This window comes from Dioscorea cayenensis, chromosome 16, assembly GCF_009730915.1.
Source record: "Dioscorea cayenensis subsp. rotundata cultivar TDr96_F1 chromosome 16, TDr96_F1_v2_PseudoChromosome.rev07_lg8_w22 25.fasta, whole genome shotgun sequence".
NCBI lineage: Eukaryota > Viridiplantae > Streptophyta > Magnoliopsida > Dioscoreales > Dioscoreaceae > Dioscorea > Dioscorea cayenensis.
Window position 1 is genome coordinate 18,039,958 of NC_052486.1, and position 14,917 is coordinate 18,054,874.

Below are 14,917 nucleotides of genomic sequence, written 5' to 3' on the forward strand. Positions count from 1 at the left end.
AAGGTTAAAACAATAGAACCTGTTAACTTGAGTAGTATATATGGATAAATTGTATTTGCCTCAGAGAAAATATATGTCTGGAACTCCTTGTCGCCTTACGGTTGTTACTTGTGAGTCGCCTTACGGTTGTTACTTGTGAGTCGCCTTACGGTTGTTACTTGTGAGTCAGCTGTCAGCGAGTGATGATTATCGCAAACAAGAACTCAATAGCAATGATAAAAACCTTTAACGGTATAAAAAAAATTATAATCTTTATTTATAATAGAAATTAAAAAATTTGACCGTTAGTAACTCATGCCTATATTTTTTATTTTTTTATTTTTAGGAATAGGTTGGTTAGTTGGGGAAAAGATAGAGCATTAATTATGCATTGAAGTATTTTTTTGGAAATAGATTTGTTTCTTTGGGAGAAGAAGATAAGTAGTTATACATTATAATTTATTAGTTTTTTTATTTAAAAAAACTAGTTGATGAAAGATTTGAAATAGGTGAAATATTAAATAAAAAAATTAAAATATTAATTAATTATACAACAAAAAAATTATTATGATTACAAAAAAATAGGATTTTTAAAAATTTTTTTAAAAAAATTTAAAAGTTAATGATGAGGCCTCAAATTTAATTCATAAGTTGTTATGGACTTGGAGTTATTATAATCATTTTGATAATTAAGATTTTAAAAACTATAGTGGTTTAATTTAAGATGAGGCCCTTGATTTTTGGGGGCCTAAAGCGATTGCTTGATCAGCTTTACCCTTGAGCCGCCACTGATATATGATGCCATTTTATGGGAGTTCATATCAAAGGAGTGAAAGCAAAGGAGATTCAATAAGTGGTCTTGCACATGAACAACAACAAATGAAAGTGAAGGGAATAGTTTGATTCATCACAATCAGCAGTAAAACAATAAATTTAGAAGGTCTTCTTCATTTTGTTCAAATTCGATATATACGAGATATATACTAGATCAGTGGAGTGAAAGCAGAGGAGATTCAACTAGCACAACAACAACAACAAATGATGATACCAACGTTCAAGTAATCTATTGGTAGTCGGATCCACATTATAACCTTTTACAAGTGGTGAGAATTTGAATCATGGATAAGAGCACATTTATGAGAATGTAAGTATTATGTACCGGTGGTTCCAGCACTAAGTATGCGCTGACTTCACTTCCATTGAGTCCATCGAGATTTGTGCACACACCTGTTTAGTGGTCTAGCTGTATTTGAACAGTGACAAATGATGGTAAAGAGAAATTGATTGATTAATCACAACCAGCAATAAATTCAGAAATTCTCCCTTTTCAAATTCCTTAAATTTCCTTAAATTGTATAAAGTCCGTGTCTCCTATCAAACAGTGTTGAATACTCCTCTAAGCATCAGTGTCAACATATGTTTTATTGTGGAATTTTAGGCACCACAAATAATTAGTATTCGATGTGATAAATTTTAGGCATTGAAGATGGTACCAACTCTGCAGCTGCCACACATTTAATTGCCAAAAGTTTGAAGAAATCATATCAAATTCAGAAGGTGGACATTATCTTTGGCCATGCATGACAACCTGGGGATAGAGCACCTCTCATGACAACTTCATAGATTGATGAAGAATGTCAATGAGCTTATGGCTCTAAATGAACTAAAATCATGCATGGAGTCAGTATTCATTCATTTCATGCATGGAGAGATGAGTGGCGACGTCCGCGCTGACCTTCACGCTTGACGGCCAAGCGGTCTATTCTGCTGTGAGCTTCTCTTCTTCGCCCTGCATCAGGGACTCCTTGTGGTCTCTGGATAGTGAGGAGGGAGATATAGGCGTGTTGTCTGCACTATTGGACCCGGCAACATGGGACGTGGAGGATTTGTTTGACCTCCACGAGACTCTCACCGACGAGGTGAAGGTACAACTAGGGTGATACATGCTGGTAGATTCTGGGGAGGCTGGACTTGATGGCACGCATGAAGAGACAAGTGAGGAGATTGGTAATCAGCAGAATGCCAGAAGCTCACCCACCATGCTGTGCTGCCTGTGCCTCGCGAGGGTGGTGAGGGGGTGTCATCGGCAGGCAATAGTCTGGGTGATCTGGGGGCGCGAAGTGTATTGCCTTGCCGGAGAGGGGCTGTGACATACAGTGAGGGTTGCAAGACGAGGTCGGATGCCGGAATGGTTGAGCTCAGCTCCCTTCCTAACCTCGAGATACCTGCCCGGAAGCTTCAGGAGCCGGTTGAGCGTCGCTCTCGGTCGGCTGTGGTGGAGTGGTGCTCCGACGATGGCGTTGAACCGCAGATGCATCACAAACGTATGAAGAGGTTTGGAACTGATGGTCACGTCGATCGGTGGAGAAGGACAGATGGTTCCAAGGATGAGGCTGGTCCTTCGGCGGAGGGCTCGAGAAGGCGCGGTGTCGAATGCTGGGTGGTTCACTCAGTGAGGGCCCAGAAACCAGTGACAGGTGGAGTTACGACATTGGTCGAGGTTGGCAGGGTTGACTTCAGTCAGTTCGAGGTTGCATCTCGAGAGGGGACATGATTAGTTGATAAAGATTGTGGGCTGGGCTCGGCTTCTGTGGACCCTGTTGTCATTGATTTGGGTCCAGTGATGGAGGGTGGGTTGGCAAATGAAGTTGGGTTTTCTTCGGGCCCGAGAGGAAATTATGTGGATCCTTTATTGAGTTGTGATGTGGGCCTTTTCTCGGCCCATTCTAAGAAGGTTGAGGTTGCTAGGCCTAGAAAGGCGATTGGGCCAGGGAAGGAGGACCTTCTTCAGGAGGCTTACGAGGAGGTTTCTAAGAGTGGTGACCTGATGTCTAAGAGTGTGGAACAGGGTGTTACTGATGCCTCACCTGCTTTGTCTCCGCCGCTTGGATTTTCTTGGAAATTTTGTCTGGAGTTTGGGCTCTTGATCCAGATAATGTTCATAGGTCCTCTTATGGTGTTAGTGGACCTAACTCCAGTATAGACGATGAGAGGGAGGATGACCCCCCTGTGGATAGTGATCTGCCTGATGAGATCAAGTCTGATGATTCAGTGTTCGAGTTCGAAAGAAATTTCAGGGCTTTTATGCCTGGGTTACAGGAGAGCAGTGTTGTTGACCCAAAGGTGCCAAAACCTGGTACCAGGCGCAGTGAGAGACAGAAGATTCCCTCTTCTAAGTGGAATGAAAAGGCAGGATCTGTGGCGAAACCACCGCGCTCGGCAAAGAAGAAAGGGGCACGGGAAGACTCAGAGGAAACGATTTCAGAGTGTTCCAAAAGGAAGCTAGAGGAGCAAATTGGTACCATCAGGCGTAGTTTGGAGTTTGTGGGGCAGAGATCGGCTGAGCTTTGTGTGGGCTCGGCGGTCGAGGAGGCGCCTTCTCAGTTGGAGAGTTAGTCTTTTTGCCTATCTGGGTGGGGGTCTGCTGTGGCCCTTTTTGTTTATTATTCTGTTTGTCCGTTGTTTTGTGTCTGGGAGAGAGTCTTTGTTAGTTGTATCACATATAGTGGTCCTTCCTTGTGTTGTTGTTGTACTTTTGTTCTGCTCCGTTTTTCCCTTTTAATTGAAGTGGTTTATCCACCTTTTCAAAAAGTATTCATTCATTTCGTAAAAATTGGAGGGAGTTACTGAATGAATGTGAAATAAGCAGTTTAGTTTCTTATTTTTAAGTTTTCAATCCTTTTTTTGTGCCCAATGCTAACGCACAAACACCCAACTCTTTTGTTCAAGACCCCTCAATTATTGTAGACATGGGTTGTTTGGTTGGGGGTTTTTTGGAGCAGTGACGAGGAGTTACGAGAGATGAAGTGTGGTTGGGAGAGTAAGGAAGATGAGTTTAGAGGGGTGTTTCAAACCTCCAAACCCCTCATATCTCACCCCTCTATATCGGTTTTTTGTTGGAGGGGTGGAGCTATTTAAAAAAATTTTAAATTTAAATATTTATGAAAAAACCAAATTACCCTTTATCAATTTAAAAAATTACCATAATATTCTTTTTAAAACCAAATTTTATCTCTTGTATTATTTTTATTTTCTTTTTTTAATGTGATAATTAAAAATTAGTAATAATATAATTTTTATAATAATAATAATAATATAAAAGTGATTAAAAAATCAATGATAATAGCATTAAATTAATAATAATATTATATAAATAATATTATTACTAATATTAGTATTAATATTTAAAAAGGTCCCCCATTTCGTCGCATTGTTATGTCGCTATCTCATTCAAAACGCGTTTCGTTTTGTTGAATCATCTAAGAAATTTCCAACGATAAAGAAAAATTTCCATGACTCTTGACTTTATATTTTGAGAGGACTTTTCTCACGGAACTACAAATGGAGCATGATGATGAGGGTATTATTATATATCCTCGAAGGTCCGTGTGCTCAGTGCTTCTAACTGCTATAGATAAACATGTCATCCACAGGCAGCACGCAGAGCACCTCTCAAGGCAGCTCAGACAGTAGCGGTCTAGTATGGATAATAATTATGATTGGTGAGATCCTTATCCAACACAATCAAGTTCATCTTTGGTTCTTTCATGCATAGTTCCTGCTTGGGTTCCATTCTCAAATTCATCTATTTCTGTAAATGTTTGCATGCAGTAATCATAATACTGGATTTTTATTGGTAAAAGGAGTACTGGTGACAATTGGGAAAATATATTTCTTGTACACGTTGTACCAGAAACATGTGTTGCGGAAAACCAATAATTCAAATCCATCACCTGTCATGTATGGAGATGCAAATATGGTTTCCCCAAATTTATGGATTGAAGATGCAACAGTGGAGAGGTTTCTCAAACAGATTGCAAAGGAGAAGCCAATCAGATTTACATTCCCACAGCTTGCTGGCATCACTCGCAACTACACCATTCGCCTGGGCTCTGGCGGTTTTGGAATAGTCTACAAGGGACAGCTTCCTAATGGAGTCCAAGTAGCAGTAAAAGTGCTAAACACTGTAGGATCTGAGGACAAGAGACTAATGGAGCAGCAGTTCATGGCAGAGATTGGCACCATTGGAAGAACATTTCATGCAAACCTTGTTAAACTCTATGGCTTCTGCTATGATTCAATTGCCAGAGCCCTGATCTATGAGTACATGGACAAGGGATCTCTAGACACATATCTGTTTGACAAGAGCCACATCATTACATGGGAGAAGTTGCATGAGATTGCAATAGGTACAGCAAAAGCACTCTCTTACTTGCACGATGAATGCGAGCAAAGGATCATACACTATGACATCAAACCAGCAAACATCCTCCTAGACAACAACTTCACCCCTAAAGTGGCTGACTTTGGATTGGCAAAGCTTTGCAACAGAGAGAACACTCATGTGAGCATGACTGTAGGGCGGGGGACTCCGGGTTATGCAGCACCGGAGATGTGGATGATGGGACAAGTGACATACAAATGTGATGTTTATAGCTTTGGGATACTCCTGTTTGAGATTGCAGGGAGGAGAAGGAGCTTTGATGCAAGCTTGGAGGAAGATGAGCGTTGGTTTCCAAAGTGGGTGTGGGAGAGGTACGAGAATGGAGAAATGGAAAAGGTGCTGGAGATGATTGGAGTTGATGATGAACACAAGGGTGAAACAGAGAGGAAACTAATGGTGGCCTTGTGGTGTGTGCAGTACCAGCCAGAAAGAAGGCCTCCCATGGACAAGGTTGTGAAGATGTTGGAAGGGGAAATGGAGATTGTGCCTCCATTGAATCCTTTCCAGCACCTGCTTTCAACTTCTGCACCATCCAAGGATTTATGGAGTGGCACGAGTTTGTCATCAAGTGGAGCAGATAACCAAGGACTAAGATTTCACTCTTTACAACAGCAGCAACAACAACAACAAGAAGCCGCTAGATTTTACTCTTTACCAGTTTAAAAAACCATACAGTAATTACCCGCAGCCCACTTCAAGTATATCAGCAATTTGTAGCTGAAACAAATGAAATGCACATTATTTTCTCAGTTTGAACTAGTTTTTCTTTATATTAAACCAGTGATTTATCCATTTTCATATATATATAATATATAATGCATATTCCAAAATGCACATGTGAGTAACTTTTAAAGTAGCCTATTAAGTTAAAACTTCAGAACAGAGTCAGGCTGGACGTTGAGTTGCATGTGTTAAAAGTTAAGGTTATGTGTCGAGATACGCAAGCTTCGCTTGCCTCCTATTTTGATGTAATACCAACCACCTTAGCCTTCGAATGCAGTCTTAACTCTAAAACTCTTTATGATTGTCTTCTCATGTAACTCTCCAGCTCTGCATAGACGCACAACAAATGAAAATTATAATCAATGTTAAGAATATATATGTTATAAATGTAAAGATAGTAATAAGAATAAAGAGCCAGAGTATTTACCAAAAACCCAAAAACCCTGAAGAATTAACTTCTTTTTCTTCTTTCTTCTTTTATTTCTCTCTTTTATTTCTCTTCTCTATATCACAAAGTATACAAAATGAGGAGGTATTTATAGGGTTACAAGAGTTGAATGAACTGCCAGGATCGATTCGATCCGACGGTCCAAAATACCCTGGTTGGTGGAATAATAACAGTACCGACGGCTGCTACAGTACCACATGGGCGGATGCTACAGTGTTGCGGCTGATACAGTAATATCTAGAAGTTGCTATAGTAATGTCGGCTGCTACAGTGAAATTGCTACAGTAGTCATTCATTAAAATATTTGTTTATAACACTCCCCCTTGGATGCCTACGACCAAAGGATATGCCTCGTTAAAACCTTGCTAGGAAAAACCCAGTGGGATAAAAACCTAGCTAAGGAAAAAGAGTACACTATCCTTGGTACATTTGAGGGTTACTGCCTCATTAAAAACCTTGCCTCGGAAAAACCCATTGGGACAAAAACCTTGGCGAAGGGAAAAAGAGTACAGTCTCCCACTCAAATAAATAACTTTTAACTTATATCAGAAGTACTTACATCCTTGAGTCTTCTCATCCCGATTTTGTGTATAAGTCTTTGATGAATGCACTTAGGAAGTGATTTTGTGAATAGATCGACTGATTCTCACCTGGATCGAATCTTTTGAACTTCAATAACGCCTTCTTTCTGGAGATCATGAGTGTAGAAAATTTTTGGTGATATATGTTTCGTTTTATCACCTTTAATATAACCTCCTTGTATTTGAGAAATACAAGCACTCGTTGTCTTCATAAATTACTCGTAGCATTTGTTGTTACTCGATGGTAATTTGCATGATGATCGTATATGCCCAATCATAGATCGTAACCATCTGGCATTCACGACTTGCTTCATGGAGAGCTAGAATTTCAAAGCATGATTTGATGAAGTAGTCGTAAGAGTTTGTTTTTGTAGAACGCCATGAGATGGTCGTACCATTAGTAAGAAAACATGTATCCAGGTCCCGAGATCGCCCTTTCGTGAGGGTCGACGGATATCCAAAGATCGCAGAAAACCTCGTGAGGCTAGATGAAGATTCTTGTTGATAGAATAAACCCAGATCTGTAGTTCCTCGTAAATAACGTAGCACATCTTTTACTCATTTCCAGTGTCTTCGTGTCGCTGTAGAACCGTATCTTGCTAGAAGATTTACTCGCAAAAAGCTATATCCGGTCCGGTATTATTTGCAAGGTACATTAATGCACCGATTGCACTTAAATATGGAGTTTCGGACCAAGAATGATCTCTCCTTCTTCCGTGGGCGAAAATGGATCTTTCTCGAACATCAAGAGTTCGTACGACCATCATGCGTACTCAGTGGATAAGCCTTCTCCATATCGAATCTCTTCACAGACCTTTTTCTCAGATAGGGTTGATTGATGCACAAATATCCCCGAGGATAAGTGCTCGATTTGTATACCCTAGACGTAATTTGGTCTTTCCCAAATCTTTCATTTCAAATTCTTTTTTTCGAGATATGATCGTCGCAATTGCAATTTCGGAATGAGTGCCTACAAGATTTAAATCATCCACATATACTCGCTATCACAACAAAAACCGTTAGTATAACTTTTAATAAACACACATGGACATATATTATCATTTTGGTACCCTTCTTTTTATAAGATATTCATCGAGACGGTTATACCACATCCGTCCCGGATTATTTTTAACCCATAAAGAGATCTCCGTAATTTAATACGATGATAAATGATGATTATTTGTAATGTTTGTTTTTTTCTATATCCTTCGTGGATTTTTCATATATATGTCATTTTCAAGTAATCCATACGAGATATGCTCGTGACAACATCCATCAACCCTGCATATCTAATTTATTACTATCGCCATGGCAATTAAAAATCGAAAAGTAATTCCATCCATTACATGAGAATATGTCTCTTCATAATCAATACCATGCATTTGAGAAAAACCTTGAGCAACCAGTCTTGCTTTGTATCTCATAATTTGATTATTTTCATTTTTTTTCTCACGAATACCCATTTATAACCGACTGGTTTTATCCCTTCTGGTGTTGGCACTATCGGCTCAAACACCTAACGTTTTGACAGAGAATTTAGCTCAGCCTGGATGGCTTCTTTCCATTTTGGCCAATCATTTCTTTGTCGACATTCTTCAATGGATCGTGGCTCTGGATCATTATCAGTATTTATTTCTATATCTGTAGCCACATTGTAGATGAATATATCATTTATTTCGGTCTCATGCCGATTCAATCTTTGACCATCATCTACATAGCAAATTGAATTTTCAACATTTTCAGAAATATCATCCCCATTTATTCTTCATTAACTTGTTCTGAGGGTTTTAAAATTTCCTCTCCCTCTTTACATGGGAGATCCTTTTCTTTATTTTTCTGCTTCCTTTTTCTAGGAGCTGAATCTTTAGCGCCAATTGGTCTTCCACGTTTTTGTCGTGGTTTATTTTCTACTTGATTTTCTTTCAATGGATTCTTAGGAATCTCAATTCTTGCAGGAGCATCGGGCAGTCGGTATATATGATTTGGTTATCATTTTTAGTATCAGTGAATGCATCGGTATTTCATTTGCAATATTTTTGCAATTTAATGATCCTTTGAACTTCAAGTTCACATTCATTGGTACGAGGATCATATGTATGTAATCGTGATGCATTCCAATCAATTTCTTTTGGCTCATTTTGAGTGATCATTTCTCCCCCTAATGCAGGGAAGATAGATTCCATCACTTTAATACGTGTGAAATATAATCCTGAGGATATACAGGGAAAGCTTTCAAGTACACGTTTTGGCATGAAATAACTTGTGTAATATAAAGATATTCTTTTCCTTCCTTATCAACCGCTCTCTAAATGATATCCATTGAGACGTATATCTTTAAAAGCTTAAAAGGTTCCTCCTAGACTTAGGGGAATAGAGAGCATTTTTTTCATCCGCAAGGATGTTCCATTTGGCAACATCAATCGCCGCTTCTCCGAACCTTCAACCGTGTCTGATGACCCTGCTATTGTGGCTATACATGCCTTTCTCATTGATAAGGATATAAAATATATTTTTCTTGTGAAAATAGTATGCGTTGTCCCCTGAATCAATAATGCATTCATCATCGACCATATTCTAACAAAACAAAAAGAAAAAAACATAATTTAATAAAAACATAAAGACATATTACAAACTAGTCTATAAGGAAATCGACATATCTAAATATGTATTTTTCGATTACATTTAAATTATTTATGGAATTATCCTCAATTGGATCAACTATGTGGTTGTCGCCAGAAAATTTGTCTCAATATCTTTACCTTTCTTATTTTTTTAAGTGATTCTTGGTAAAGATGGACAAAAATGTTTTTGGGGTCCCTGCAAATTTCGGACCAACGACCTTCCGAGCCACGACGATAGCATGTATCTTTCTTTGTCTCTAACCCCATCTTGTGGCTTTTGTTGCTTCGTTGATGTACATCAATTCATTATCGCGTGGTCCGATATTATTTCGCCCCCACCATGACAGCGTGAGTCCTCGACCACCCTCGTCCACCACGGTTTTTTAAAACCAAGATCGCAACCACGCCCATCTTCTTTGCCCAAAAATTAATTTCCGGCGAGTGGTCGATCCGGATGGTCGAGATTGATGATTCTCGCATCAACAATTCATTGTTTTTGCTCCGCCACAAGGAGACAAGAAATTAATTCGAGAATTTTTGTAAAAATTCTTTTTCTCTATATTGTTGTTGTAATATAACATTTCGTGCGTGAAATGTTGTAAATGTTTTCTCGAGCATCATTTCTTCTGTTAATGTTTCTCCACAGAGACGTAGCACTGAAACAATTTTAAATAGCTCGGAATTATATTCTTGCACGCTTTTAAAAATCTTGAAACCCCGAGGCTTGACCAATCATTGCGTCGTTTGTGTGCAAGTAGACCATTCCGAGATGTTCAAATCTCTTTCGTGGGATAACCACAATTCCCCGTGGATCCTCAATGGTCAAGTATTCATTCTTCGAGCCATCATCAATATGATGCCTTATAAATATTAAGGCTTTCGCCTTATTATCACTAGGCTCATTGTTATTAGTCTCAATAGTTTTACTCAGGTTTCTTGCTTTCAGATGGAGCTTGATATCGAGGCTCCAGGATATATAATTGCTCCCCGAGATTTGAAGGGCCTCAAATTCTCTTTTTGCAATATTTGTCATTTTCTCTTCAAAATAATAATATAGCAAGTAATTAGAATAGAGTGTACAGAATAAAATATAAATCATACATACTGTTTATGTATATGGGACTGTTTACATATACGGTACCGTTTATATATGATACTATTCATATATACGGTACTGTTCATATATGACACTATTCATATATACAGTACTATTCATACGATGCAATTATTGCAGCATTGGGAATAAAAATTTGTTTGAAAGTGATTATAAGTTAAAAGGGAAGAAGAAGTAAAAGATAAGTGAGAGAAGAAAGTAGGGGGCCGACGGAGAGACTCGAAGGGGCCGGCGGAGTTGGGCGACGGGGAAGAGAAAAAGGGCCCGGCAGATTTTTACCTGATTTTGTCAACGATCGCCAAAATCGGAGGGTCGCCGCGAAAACTTAGAAAAGATGATGTTTGATAATTTGGATTTGGTGGAAAACTTCATTGTAATAATAATATTATTGTTTTTGTTGTTTATTTTAAAAGTACTGGTAATATTAGCCTTAGTGGCTTTAGTACTGTATGTTTTTTATGTATGCTTCTAAGAAAACCCTATGTATGGTTGATTGAAATTATGTAATAATAAAATGTATGGTTTGCTAGTATTATATTACCTGTCGAACCTTCCTGCATTCAGTGTTAGAAATAGATTCCACATATATAATATATATATTATATAAGCCAAAGAAAATTAAAATCATATTAGCAAATTCGTGCTGATAACGTGTTAAGAATATATATGTTATAAATGTAAAGATAGTAATAAGAATAGAGAGCCAGAGTATTTACCAAAAACCCAAAAACCCTGAAAAATTAACTTCTTCTTCTTCTTTCTTCTTTTATTTCTCTCTTTTCTTTCTCTTCTCTATATCACAAAGTATACAAAATGAGGGGGTATTTATAGGGTTACAAGAGTTGAATGAATGGCCAAGATCGATTCGATCTGACGGTCCAAAATACCCTGGTTGGTGGAATAATAACAGTACTGGCGGCTGCTACAGTGAAATTGCTACAGTATGCGTCCATTAAAATATTTATTTTTAACAATCAACATATTATTTAATTGTATCAAGTTGAACTTGGTGGAACTTAGTCTCCTCCTGTTGCTTTTAAATTTTGGGTTGGATTAATTAATATTTGTTTCATTTGTAATAATAGTGATAGAAGAAGAAGACGTATTGCCCATATTTTTTAATAAAAAAACTTTCAAAGGACATGAAAAAGAAAACCTATATTTTAATTGTTTGGTGTTCCAATCCCAAAAGTCAGCAAATTGAAAATTGACTGCCTATTATTTATTTATTTATTTATTAAAAAAATGAATGAACCCTATTCATTAGACATAAAGAAAAAGTAAAACAACTAAATACAACAACAGATACGCAACCAACACAGAGGAACACAACCAAAACAAACAACATAATATAATATATAGTCCACTAAACGTGGAGCAAATAAGAAGATAAAACAAAATACAGACATGTCCACTTCTAGAGAAGAGAGGATGTTCTTAGGAGTCTCAAGGTGTAAGCACTAAGAGGTGCTAGCCAACACTACTCTTAACCATCAGGGACTACTCAGCTCACCTCTCCTGGGGTCTGCAAACACTGCCTATGCGTATGTTGTGAAGGTCCAAGAAGGCTGCCCGGAAGAAAAGAAAAGTATTGTTTATATTTATTATTTGGCATCAAGTTGGCCCTACTCAACGCTCAACAACTTTATCTTTCTTTGTCCTTAATTGACTTCCCACCAAACATTAATTGTTATGTACACAGAGAAAAGAAGTGCGATTGTTGCAGAGAAGAACAAGAGGAAGAAATAGTAAAAGAACCGTGAGTCTAATTCTCTGTATATCCCTGCTATTTCAATTCTATAGTTATAATTCTTATCATGTTACAGAAATTCATGAATTACAATAAAATTAAATAAAAAAAAAGATGTTATTGAAATACCTTGGAAATGATTGACACTGCAGAAACTGCATCTCAATCATTAGAAGTATTTAGCAGCATGTTATCATCAAGTACCTGCAGTAAAATTCACTACTGAGATAATACGAGATCAGTTCTATCATTGATTCAGTTTGATACTACTTATAGATTGTGTTTGCATTCACATAGTAGCAATACAAAAAATTCATGTCATTTTTCTTATAGCAGGCTATTGAAAATGTCAAATACGCCGACCAACAGTACTCCCTCAGGCTCGGATACGAGCAGCACGTCTGCTGGAGCAACAGCAGCTACCATCGGTACTTTGCGAAAAAGAATTGTATATCTCTAGTTATGTGCTCTGAATTCTACTTATTTCTGCATATTTTCTACAGTATCAACCATAGTTGGTGGTATTGTGATCATTGTTATAGCTATTGCAATTATCAGATGCATTCAGAAGAACAGAATGCAAGCAAGGAACACATCCGTGCAGACAACCAGTGAATCCGCTGTGAATGAGGATTCAAACTTCGACATGGTTACAATCGAGCGGTTTCTAACAGATATAGTAAAAGAGAGGCCTGTCAGATTTACTGCTCAGAATATTATAGATTTTACGCAAAACTTTGCACAGAAACTGGGTTCAGGAGGTTTTGGGATAGTCTACAAAGGACAGTTCCCCAATGGTGTACAGATAGCGGTAAAAGTACTTCACAAAACTCAGGATAAAAGAGCTGAAGAACAGTTCATGGCAGAGATAGGAACCATAGGAAGAACATACCACATCAACCTTGTCCGGCTCTACGGATTCTGCTTCGACAACTCTTTGAAAGCACTTGTTTATGAGTACATGGAGAAGGGATCGCTGGACGGTTACTTGTTCGATGAGAATCAGAAGCTCAAATGGGAAAAACTTCATGCGATTGCCATTGGAACAGCCAAGGGGATCAGATACCTGCATGAGGAGTGTCAGAAAAAGATAGTGCATTATGATATAAAGCCGGGAAATGTTCTTCTGGATGCTAATTTCTCTCCAAAAGTGGCTGATTTCGGATTGGCAAGGCTTTGTGATAGAGATAATTCTCATGTCACCGTGACAGGAGGCGGGGGAACTCCTGGCTATGCAGCACCAGAGCTCTGGATGCCATATCCGGTGACTCACAAGTGCGATGTTTACAGCTATGGAATGCTCTTGTTTGAGATACTGGGAAGGAGACGGAATCTCATTCTTGGCCAGGCAGAGAGCCAAGAATGGTTTCCGAGATGGATATGGGACAAGTTTGAAGGAGGAGAACTAGAAAGTGTCATGTTAAACTGTGGAATAGAACACAATGACAGAGATAAAGCAGAGAGGATGTGCAAGGTGGCACTGTGGTGTGTTCAGTATCAACCAGATGCAAGACCTTCAATGAACAGCGTTGTGAGGATGTTGGAAGGAGAGGAAGAGATCATTGCACCAAAGAATCCATTCCCATATATGATGCCATCTCAGTGGAGTGAAAGCAGAGGAGATTCAGTTAGCACAGCAACAACAACAAATGAAAGTGAATAAAATAGTCTGATTTACCAAAATCAGCAGTAAAACTGTAAATTCAGGAAATTCTTGTTCATTTTGTTCAAATTCCATAAATTCTATAAACTCCATCTCTCTTTCCAAACAGTGTTGGATATTTATAAAAAAAAAAAAAAGTGTTGGATAGTCCTCTAAGCATCAGTCTCAACTGTCAAGAGATGTTTCATTGTGGAATTTTAGACACCTAAAAGACTAAAAGTGTTAATATCTGAAGTGATACATCAAGGACGTGAACAAGTCTGCCGCTGCCACACATCTTTGGCCATGGCTTTACTCACATTTGGGAAATGGTAAGTATAACATCGTAAATTCTCAAAGATTAATGTGCTCAGGGAGCTTCTCAGTGAAGATGTTGGCAGGGGAGATGGTGAACGATTTGTGGAGATAAGAATACCTTTTTCATGAAGATTTCATAGGTTGATCAAGAATGTCAGTGAAGTCAAGAAACTCCAAATGTATTAGAATAATGTACTTAACATTCATACATTTCATAAAAATTGGAGGGAATCACTGAGTAAATGTGAAATAAATCCTGTTTTTTAGTGGCCAATGGTAACACTTCTCATTCAGTGATGTCCCTACGTCCTACAAGCAAACGTCGTTGAGTAGTTGTAAAGAAGGTATTAATTGAACCGTGTGTAGATGCACAAGAAAATTCCAAATCTGAAGAAGAGAGATTTCCACATCTCAAGGACCTCACCTTTTGACAGGAGTTTGCTCCTACTTGACTTCAATTCTCACATTCATCCATTTTTGTGAGTGTTGTCTTATTCTTGGGAGCAGTTGGGACAGC

The 14,917-nt window shown here is 38.3% G+C and overlaps 2 protein-coding genes across 5 annotated transcripts; both read left to right on the forward strand.

Annotated features, from left to right (window-relative positions):
• Positions 1-4,343: 4,343 nt before the first annotated feature.
• On the forward strand, positions 4,344-5,973 carry LOC120278742 (rust resistance kinase Lr10-like). Of its 2 annotated transcripts, none has more exons than XM_039285472.1 (2): positions 4,344-4,481; positions 4,623-5,973. In XM_039285472.1, the coding sequence occupies exons 1-2, from the start codon at positions 4,400-4,402 to the stop codon at positions 5,864-5,866; spliced, it is 1,326 nt and encodes a 441-aa protein (XP_039141406.1). In that variant the 5' UTR covers positions 4,344-4,399; the 3' UTR covers positions 5,867-5,973. The 2 variants fall into 2 exon arrangements, with proteins under 2 accessions (XP_039141406.1, XP_039141407.1); XM_039285473.1 differs by having other exon boundaries at positions 4,393-4,481; positions 4,673-5,973.
• Positions 5,974-11,971: 5,998 nt separating this feature from the next.
• On the forward strand, positions 11,972-14,817 carry LOC120279209 (rust resistance kinase Lr10-like). 3 transcript variants are annotated; one of them, XM_039286076.1, is made up of 4 exons: positions 11,972-12,278; positions 12,393-12,449; positions 12,777-12,868; positions 12,944-14,817. In XM_039286076.1, the coding sequence occupies exons 3-4, from the start codon at positions 12,787-12,789 to the stop codon at positions 14,101-14,103; spliced, it is 1,242 nt and encodes a 413-aa protein (XP_039142010.1). In that variant the 5' UTR covers positions 11,972-12,278; positions 12,393-12,449; positions 12,777-12,786; the 3' UTR covers positions 14,104-14,817. The 3 variants fall into 3 exon arrangements, with proteins under 3 accessions (XP_039142010.1, XP_039142008.1, XP_039142011.1); XM_039286077.1 differs by having other exon boundaries at positions 12,182-12,278; positions 12,774-12,868; XM_039286074.1 differs by having other exon boundaries at positions 11,972-12,449.
• Positions 14,818-14,917: the final 100 nt, after the last annotated feature.